Source organism: Rattus rattus, chromosome 11 (genome assembly GCF_011064425.1).
Source record: "Rattus rattus isolate New Zealand chromosome 11, Rrattus_CSIRO_v1, whole genome shotgun sequence".
NCBI classification, from domain to species: domain Eukaryota; kingdom Metazoa; phylum Chordata; class Mammalia; order Rodentia; family Muridae; genus Rattus; species Rattus rattus.
The window spans coordinates 93,396,538-93,407,172 of NC_046164.1; the positions used below are offsets into that span (position 1 = coordinate 93,396,538).

A 10,635-nucleotide genomic window follows, 5' to 3' on the forward strand; every position below is an offset into this window, starting at 1 on the left:
TACAAGACGCCCACTCTACAATCCACAGACCAAAAGGAGCCAAGTAACAAGCAGGGCCCAAGGGCGGATGCTTGACTCTCTCTCTCAGAAGGGGAAATAAAAATGGTGGAAAGAGGGAGGGAACTGGATAGGAGAGGGGAAAGGAGGGAGGATGGGGAGTAGGGAGAGCTGGGGAGAGAGGGCCTGGAGAGTGAACAGAAATTTGCTGCAGGAGGGGTGTGTGTGTGTGTGTGTGTGTATGTGTGTGTGTGTGTGTAATTCAAACAAACAGTAACTCTCTTAATGAAGCTTTAGACTCACGTAATACACTTCTTAGCTACCTCTTTTAAATAGATTTCTTCTGGTCCAAACTTTCACGTAAATAAAGAATACTCATCCCAGACAAAGAAACAGATTAAAGATTACAAGACTTATAAAGTAATTATACATTTATCAAACTGGAGAGTTTAACCTCCTCTACAAATGCACCAGCCACAGTAGTGAACAGCCCTGTGGTGCTGCTAACATGGTCTCACCCTCAGCATCGAGCAGAGCAGGAGAGGACTTGATGAAACGTCAGGCGCTGGGGACAGCTCTGTAGGGCTTCCATCTCCAGCCCGACCGAAGGGAACAAAACAGGAAGAAAACAAAGCAAACACCCCGGCATCCCTACTCCAAGGACTCCCCAAACGCCACTTCTCACCTTTAAAAGGTGTACTGCCTTACATAGGACACGCATCCTCTACGCGTCCAGCTACGAAACTGCTGGCCACGGAGACAAGGACACCATGAAAACACGTTAACCCGCTCAGGATGACAACCGAGAAGGCAGAGAAGGCTGGGCCTGTTAGAACAGTTTATTCGCTCACTGCACTGATTCTAGAAAATCTACCTCCATGTATATATACACATGTTATAAAGAAAAAGGGTTTCCCTTAAAACAAAAATGGTTTTAAAACTTCAATCTTGTAAAGAGTTTTGCAGGACTATCAAGCAATGGCAATACACAACACTGAAGTATCTGGAAACATTGTGTTGCCTATTGTCTCCTGTGCAATCACAAAGTACTCAAAAACTCTTTGGCCTTTTCAACCAGACTTTCATGTTTGTCTTTAAAGTCTTCATTAACATCCAGTGTGAGGATAGGCACCTCTTGGAGACAATCAAAGTTGGACTTCAGAGTATGATGAGGGAGCCAGCTTTCGTGTTTATAGTAAAGTTTCTCTAAATATTCAAGAGGAATGCCTTGTTCTTCATCCCTTCCCCATATATATATTCTATTTAAGCCTTTCTCTGGAGTAGCTTGAAGATAAATTATTCCATCCAATTCAAGGCTTTGGCCAAACTGGCTATTCACCCAGTCATGCCAGTCTTGATATATTGCCCATTGTTTCATTCATGCAGTCAGATTCATACAAATTGGATGCAAAAGTACACCTGTCACTATACACAGATCGTTCCAAAAATAATACAGGTTTCTCTGCATCCTTGAGTCCGCCGTTGAGAGAGGCAAGCTGGGCTCGGATCCGGCTGAGACAGGTGTATGATTGGAAGGTAAAAGACCACCGCTCGGGTTTCTCATACATCATCTGAAGAGCATTCCCACCGCTCTTCTGAGATGCTGTCAACTCCTCAGGTTCGTCTTGGGTGTTCTGCACATTGCACCACCTGGCGACCGGCTGAGGAACCGCGTCCCAATCCTCACAGACTCGCTTTAGGATATTCACAAACGCTGACTGCCCAGCAGCGATGTTCCCATCGATGGAGATCTTGATGCGGGTGCCCTCAGAGCTGGTCAAGGGAGAAGGGCAGAACCTCTTAGGTGGGGTGGCCATGCTTAGCGCCAGACAGCTGGGATGCGGGACCTGCAGGAAGGCAGCGGCGCGGGTAGTGGCTCGGGGTTGCAGCATCAATTTCGCGCCAGCGGAACCAACACTTTGACTTTGGCGCTCGGAGGCACAAGGCGACTGGGAGGGTCTGTGAAGGACCCCTGGCAGCCCTGACTCCCACCCTCCGCATCTCACCCTTGTGGGATCTGCACTGCGTGTGGCTCCACCGGAAGGGTGAGGCGCCCCGGGCAATTGTATCTTATCAATTAGATCAGAGGTTGTGTTGTGTGTTCTTTCATGTGGCCATTTAAGTTTAAGAGAGTGTGTGGTGGTTGGAGACACTAGGCTGCTACAGAATTGGGATGTATATTTCTGACATGGTGGCAACCTGCCTTGGGCACTGGATGGGTAGAGAGATGGTTGCCAGGCTCAGAGAGAAGCCATGGGCAGTGTGATATGGGATGGAGCAGAGCGGGTGAGAGGCTTTGCTGACTGAGATGAAGATTTCTACCAGATATCTTGGGGCGCTGCGGTGCCAGACCTAGTGCGGGATAAAAGACAGCATTTATTTATTTATTTATTTATTTATTTATTTATTTATTTATTTATTTATTTTTTAATTTACAGCAACATCCCACAAAGACACTTATTCAACTATGTTCATACCAACTTTATTCGTAATAGCCAGAAACTGGAAACAAGTCAGATGTTCATCAACTGAAGAATGGATAAAGAAAATGTGGTACATCTACACAGTGGACTACTAGTCAGCCATTAAAAACAAAGACTTCATGAATTTTGCCAGCAAATTGATAGAACTTGAGAATATCATCCTGAGGGAGGTAACCCAGTCCCAAAAGGACGTGCATGATATGTACTCATTTGTAAGTAGATATTAGTCATAAAATACAGGTACCCATGTTACAATCCACAGACCCAAAGAAGCTAAACAAAATGGAAGACACACGTAAGAATGCTTGAATCTCATTTAGAAAGTGGAATAAAAGTCACAGGGGGCAGGTGGAGGGGGGGAACTGGAATGGGAGAGGTTCAGGATCAGGTGTGGAAAGACAGGAGAGATGGCTAGATGGAAATCTGCTACTAACAGAAGGAAGGGGTGAGGGGCATTTCCAGGACGTGACAGAGACCTGGGGTAAGGGAGGCACCCAAGAATCAATGGGGGTGCCCTTTGCTGTGACTCACAGCATAGGGGATATGGAACCTGAAAAGGCCACCACCTGTAGCCAGGCAGGAACCCCAGTGGTGGAGTAGGAATACCAACCCACACATCAAACCTTCAACCCCAAATTTATCCTGTCTACAAGAAATGCAGAGACAGGGATGGCGCAGAGACTGAGGGAACAGTCGGCCCACAACTGGCCCAACCTGAGACCCATCCCATGGGAAAGCTCCAATCCCTGACACTATTAGTGAGACTCTGTTATGCTTGCAGACATGAGCCTAGCATGGCTGTCCTTTGAGAGGCCACACTCAGGAGCTGACTCAGACAGGTGCAGACACCCACAGCCAAACAGTGGATGGAGCTTGGGGACACTTATGGAAGAATAGGAGGAAGGATCAAGGGCCCCTAAGGGGATAAGAACTCCACAGGAAGACCAACAGAGTCAACTAACTTGAACCCTCAGGACTCTCAGAGTCTGAATCACTGTCTTAGTCAGGGTTTCTATTCCTGCACCAGCATCATGACCAAGTTGGGGAGGAAAGGGTTTATCAGCTTTCTCCCACATTGCTGTTCATCACCAACGGAAGTCAGGACTGGAGCTGATGCAGAGGCCACGGAGGGACGTTTCTTACTGGCTTGCTTAGCTTGGCTTGCTCAGCTTGCTCTCTTATAGAACCCAAGGCTACCAGCCCAGGGACGGCACCACCCACAATGGGCTGGGTCCTCCCCTCCTTGATCACTAGTTGAGAAAATCCCTTACAGCTGGGTCTCCTGGAGTCATTTCCTTAAGGCTCCTTTCTCTGTGATAACTTCAGCTTATGTCAAGTTGACACACAAAACCAGCCAGTACAACCACCAACCAAAGTGTGCACACAGGCTGGACCTAGGCCTCCCTGCACATGTGTACCAGATGTGCAGCTTGGTCTTCATGTGGGTCCTGAACAACTGGAGTAGGACTCACCCAAAAGCTGTTGCCTGTCCATGGGCCATGTTCTTCTAGCTGGGCTGCCTTGTCTGGCATAAGCGGTAAAGGACCGGCCTAGCCCTGCAGACACTTGATGTGCCAGGGTGGGGGAATATCCAGGGGAACCCCACCTGGTCAGAGAAGAAGGGGAGAGGGGATGGGGGGAAAGGATTGTGGGAGGGGGTAACTGGGAGGGTGCAATGAGCAGGATGTAAAGCAAATAAACTAAAAAAAAAGAAAAGAAGGGCTGGAGAGATGGCTCAGTAGTTAAGAGCACTGACTGCTCTTCCTGAGTTCAAATCCCAGCAACCACATGGTGGCTCAAAACCATCTATGAGATCTGATGCCCTCTTCTGGGGTGTCTGAGGACAGCGACAGTGTACTCGCGTACATAAAATAAATAAAGACTTAAAAAAAGAAAAAGAAGAAAGAAAGTAAGTGTTCTTGGGCTCCCACACGGAGCTTCCTGCTGCAGGACTCACCCACTTGCAGACCATAAAGAGAGCACAGGGTGGAGATTCCAGAGGGAAAAGGAGAGATTGGAGCCGGGATGAGTGGGCGGGGCCAATGCCGGAAGGAGACTTGTCAGAGAAGAGGAAGGCACTCGCGGGAGAATGGGTCAGGGTCGGTGGCACCTGAAGCACTGTCTGGGACCTTTGAAACAAAATGGTAAAGAAAATCAGGCAAGAACGCCAGTATTCACGTGGGATGGGGAATTATCCGTTCAAGGACTCTTACGAGCCCACATACAAATCGTCATAAATCAAGAAAATAGCATATTTTCACTAAGTGAATTACATCCCCAGTCTATGTTCTATGTTGTGTCTGTATTTTTAAATGGTACATCGGGCCATTTCTCCTTCCAAACAAAATGAATGACGTGTGTGCTATTTGAAGTTCTGCCCGCTGTAAAGATTTTCCTTCTCCAGTGTCTCACAGCGTTGTCCCAGGAAGAGGCTGCAATGTGGCTGTCCACGTCTCAGTGGTGCCGGCAAAACATGTATAACTCTCAGTAAACCAGGTCCTAGTCGATTTTTCCTTAGACGACCAATCACAGGGCTACTACAGTGAATGCTTGGCAGCACGCGACGTTTTAACAGAAGCAGAGACCATGACATTTTAACAGGAGAAACCACAGGCATTTGGGCATCTCCTTCATGTAACTCGTTTGTGCCTTCAGGACCTGCTGTGGCTCCATTCATATATCTATATCTATGTCTGTATCTGTATCTGTATCTATATATCTGTACCTGTGTCTGTATCATCTGTATCTGTATCTGTAACTGTATCTGTAACTGTATCTGTATCTGTATCTGTATCTATATCTGTATCTGTAACTGTATCTGTAACTGTACTGTATCTATAACTGTATCTGTATCTATAACTGTATCTGTAACTTTATCTGTATCTGCATCTATATCTGTATCTGTAACTGTATCTGTATCTATATCTGTATCTGTAACTGTATCTGTATCTATATCTGTATCTGTAACTGTATCTGTATCTGTAACTGTAACTGTATCTGTATCTGTAACTGTATCTGTATCTGTAACTGTATCTTTATCTATGACTTTATCTGTAACTGTAACTGTATCTGTAACTGTATCTGTATCTGTAATTGTATCTATATCTGTATCTGTAACTGTATCTGTATCTGTAACTGTATCTTTATCTCTAACTGTATCTGTAACTGTAACTGTAACTATATCTGTATCTGTAACTGTATCTGTATCTGTATCTGTATCTGTAACTGTATCTATATCTGTATCTGTAACTGTATCTGTATCTGTAACTGTATCTATATCTGTATCTGTAACTGTATCTATATCTGTATCTATTTATCACTTCCATTTGATAATAGTCTGCTGAGTGTATATCCTACCTTATGACTTGGTTGATCAGATAACACCCAGTTCATGATGGGCAGCTTAGACCACATGGTAACTTGGTGGCCCACTGTCAAACATTCAGTTCTCACTAAGGCTAATAGTAGGCTAAAAGCCGTCTTTCAAACCCCAGATGACGGAAGAGCTTTGCTCCAAAATCCCGAAGGTCTCTTCTGTGATTCACCTACAGAGGCCTGCCAGAGGCTCCCAACAGCACCTCTGTCTGCCACTGACACCTCAAGTACCATCAGGCCTGCTGGATCACATGGTCCGAGTGGTAGAGCATCCTGTACAGCGGCCTGGACCTGATGAAGAGCCTTCTCCTGTTCTAGGACCCACACAAAGCTGTAGCCTTCAGAGTCACTTGGAATATGGGCCTGAGTAACACACCCAAGTGAGGAATGTGCTGTTGCCAGAACCCAAACAGACCCACTAAACGTTGTGTGTCTTTCTTGGTGGTGGGAGGGGCCAGGTGAATAACTTAACCTTTCACCTATAAGGAACATCTCTGCACGCCACACACCACTGGACTCCTAAGAATTTCACTGATGTAGACGGTCCTTGAATTTTAGTTGGATTTATTTCCCATCCTCTGATACATACCGTATAAGTGTTACCAGTGAGTCCAAAGTGGACGCTACCTCCTATTCATCTGGTCTAATCACCATGATGTTGTCAATATAGTTCGCCAGTGTGGTGTTTTGAGGAGAAGACAGACAATTAAGATCCCTGCTATGTTCTGACACAGGGCAAGTGAGCTAATATGGCCCTGAGGTAAAACTGTAAAAGTATCCTGCTGGCCTTGTCAACTGAAAGCAAACTGCTTCTGGGGATCCTTATGGACAGATACTGAGAAGAAGGCATTCGCTAGATTGATAGCTGCATACCAGGTGCCAGGACGGGGTAATCCGCCCAACACCACACTGAGTACAGCAGCTGCAGTAGGAGTCACTCCCTGACTGAGTCTTCAATAGTCAACCGCCATTCTTCCCGAGCCATATGTCTTCTGCACTGCCCAGACAGGAGAGTTAAAGGGAGATGTGGTGGGAACCACCACCCTTGCATCTTTCAAGTCCCTTGATGGTGGCGCTAATTCCTGCCACTCCTCCAGGAGTATGATACTAGTTTAGAGTCACTATTTTCCCTGTCAGAAGCAACTCTAAAGGCTTTCCAACAACCCTCACTTTACAGGACAGGGAACCAATGTGAGAATTCTACCAACTTCTAAGTATTTCTAAGTATACATTCTGAGACTGCGGAAATGACCACAGGATGAATTTGGGGACCCACTGGACCTACTGTGAGTCAGACTTCAGTCAATCACTGGATTTACATAAGCTCCTATTTTTAACTGGAGGGCCACAATGTTTCTTGAGATCTCCAGGACTAGGATTCAGAATGTACCCAATAAATCCCTGCAAAGTCCGCTTGCTTCCTTTCCTAATACAGTTACCCTTGTAAGAGGCCATAGGGAGGGGTTGGGGATTTAGCTCAGTGGTAGAGCACTTGCCTAGCAAACACAAGGCCCTGGGTTCAGTCCCCAGCTCCGAAAAAAAGAAAAAAAAAAAAAAAAAGAGGCTGTAGGGAGCTGTGGAGACCAACTGGGAGAAGGCTAGCAATAAAACATCCTGGTGTTTTATCCAGGTTCATCAGGGAAACCTGGCCACTCTTCTATTCCACTTGAAATCAGGCTTTTTAGCCTGGTTATCTCCTACACTTGGCTCCACTGCACTTCCTGGTGCTTGTTTCTCCCCAGCTGTACATTTCGTAGTTTTCCTTGCTCAGCTTGCTCCTTTTCAATATAGATCTCTTCAGGAGTGGACGCTAATAACCAGATGACGGCGTCCATAATTAGGCTGTTTTGAGATTTCATCTGTCAGTGCCACTATTTTAAAACTCTCTTCGGGTTGGGGATTTAGCTCAGTGGTAGAGCGCTTGCCTAGGAAGCGCAAGGCCCTGGGTTCGATCCCCAGCTCCGAAAAAGAAAAAAAAAAAAAAAAAAAAAAAAAAAACTCTTCAATTTAGCCCCACGCAGACTTTTTTGGACAGGGGCAAAAAGCAGTCCCATTCTTAATCAAAATATCATCAATGGGGGGGGGGGACATTTCCCAGTGAAACTTCAATGACAGCTTCGATTAAGTGAGGCAAGACCAGTCAGGACATGTTCCGAAAGATTCAGGGAGGGTAATGACATCTCGGTCCAGCTAGGGATCACAAGGGTGCTGATGAGCGGAAGACGGCCGTGCCACAGTGGCTGGAACTTCTGTTGGGGCCTCAGGGAACAGGAGAACTAAGCTTGGGGGCTGTTGGGGAAGACCATTCCCATTTTAAACTGTGGGTACAGTAGTTTTAGCTACTGTCCTATCTTTTCTTACCATCCTGCCCATACCCTTTTGTGCCTTTATATATTTTATCAATCCTTTCTTAAACTATCTATGGATGTCAGTCAATCAAAGCACTGATCCCCGGTAACCTCGGTTTGGCAGATCCATCGATCTCTGTCCGCCCGACGTTTTCCACTGAGTCCTTCAGTTCTTTTGCCTCTTTCTCCCTTTTCAAAGAAGGCGTCGTAGAGCCGAGGCTGGTTCACTGTGAGACTGATGGACTTGAACTCTCACGTCTCCATCCCTCACGACCTAAGATCACAGGCACACGCCCACCATCGACACAGCTTCCTTTGCTGTGTCAGTAAAGTATTTCTTCCTTCCTCTTTTCTTCCCAACCCAGCCCCCACCCTTTCCTTTTTCCTTTTTGTTTCTTGATGGCAGTGGATGGAGCCCAGGGCCTCGCACATCCTAGGCAAGCTAACATGGAACCGTACCCCACTCCACAGAGTTCTCTCTTCAGTAAAGGTCATGCGTTTGCATTTTTTTCTAGACTAGTAAATCATGACAAAGCCATGTCCAAATGTTTGGGTGTAAACAGAAACATGGCATGTTGTAGATGTGTACATCATGTTAATCGTGTTTTAGGTAACGTTATCAGAGTGGAGGGTACCGTGACCCTTGATTGCTATGTGAGTGGTTGTGCATGAAGTTCCAGGACTCTTATTGATGGGGGCTGATAAACACTCAGGGCAGGGGAGAGCCTCACTGTTATCGAGTCTTTTTTCTGTTGCTGTGGTAAAATCTGAAAGGACTGATGTAGCTCACACTTCCAGGTCACAGATCATCGGGGGTGTCAGAGACCCAAGCGGGAACTTGAAGCAGAAACAACAGAGCCAGCTTACTGGCGGGCTGTGCTTGGTACCAGCCACGGGGGCTGAGCCTTCCCTCAATTAACAACTGAGGCAATCCCCGTGGGCATGCTCACAGGCCAATCAGAAATGCAGGCTCTCGGCTAACTGTGTCAGGTTACAAAGATGTAGGAATGCCCCCTTTTAACTGGCTTTCTGTTATTTGGTTGAGCTGATTTTTTTTTTTTTTTTTTGTAATTTGATTTTTTTTTAAATTTTTTATTTAAGGTTTATTTATTTATTATATAAAGTACACTGTAGCTGTCTTCAGACACACCAGAAGAGGGCATCAGATCTCATTACAGATGGTTGTGAGCCACCATGTGGTTGCTGGGAATTGAACTCAGGACCTGTGGAAGAGCAGTCAGTGCTCTTAACGCTGAGCCATCGCTCCAGCCCCTAATTTGATTTTTTAAAGGAAAAATTTTCTTTAGTTTTTAAAAATGTCCTCTGTTGTTTGAAAGTTTTGCCGTCTGTATTTTCTACACAGGTAGCCGAGAGCCTGCGCAGGTGGCCTGTGAGCATGCCCATGGGGATTGCCTCTTTAATTGAGGGAAGGCTCAGCCCGCGTGGCTGGTACCAAGCACAGCCAGCCAGTAAGCTGGCTCTGTGGTTTCTGCTTCAAGTTCCCGCTTGGGTCTCTGACATCCCCCGATGATCTGTGAAGTTCATATTGCTGCTTATTTTCTCTTAAAACCCAGAGGAAGGACTTGACTCTGAGGGCAAACTAACAGGCTTTGACCGCAACTCCACAAGTTTCAGGTTTGGGTATGAATGCGTTGCTGAGAGCTGTAATCTAGCTCTTAGAAGGCTGAGGCTGGAGGATTGCTCTGAGTCCAAAACCAGCCTGGACTAAACACGTGTGAGTTCCTGATCATCTGAGGCTACAGAGTGAGGCCTTGTCTCAGCAAACAAACCAGAGAAGAGTGGAGAAGACTGTGCTGGAGGTCTGAGAGGCGACTCGAGGAAAAAATGCTCACAGGCAACCCAGGTGAGCCTGCTGCTCTGAGCTCCTCCCTCTGGATGGACACACTCCCTCCAACAGGAAGAGGAAGTGGGAGCTCATGAGACCCAGGAAGTTCAGAAAGGCTTCAGAAGCCCCGAGACTCCAGAATCTTCCGGGATTCGACAATTAGAAAGGGCACAGTTGCTGGGGGAAATGAGTGTCATGCAGGCAGGGCACAGAGTTCCAGGACACCATTTTCCTGGGTCACCCACGCTCCCCTGAGTGACCCCTCACCCACGCTCCCGTGAGTGACCCCTCACCCACGCTCCTGTGACCCTCACCCATGCTCCTGTGAGTGACCCTCACCCACGCTCCCGTGAGTGACCCTCACCCGCGCTCCTGTGAGTGACCCTCATAGACTCATTGGTTCACCAGGTTGGACATGGGTGGAATAGCTGCATTGCCAGTGTCCTGCCTTGGGGAATAGAGATTCGCCCACATCTATCTCCCCAGGAGAAGCTATGTGATCCTGGCTAGAGGGATAGAGGGAGGAGGTCCCTGACTGTGTCCTACATTAGCGTCCTTCTGTCTGTTTCTGCTTCCATCCTCCCCG

The 10,635-nt window shown here is 46.9% G+C and overlaps 1 protein-coding gene across 1 annotated transcript; it reads right to left on the reverse strand.

The window, feature by feature from the left end:
* Positions 1-1,036: 1,036 nt before the first annotated feature.
* LOC116912916 (deoxycytidine kinase-like) lies at positions 1,037-1,814 on the reverse strand. The gene is given in 2 exon segments (XM_032917177.1): positions 1,037-1,367; positions 1,369-1,814. Coding segments are annotated over 2 exon segments (777 nt in total).
* Between the last annotated feature and the right edge of the window lie 8,821 nt (positions 1,815-10,635).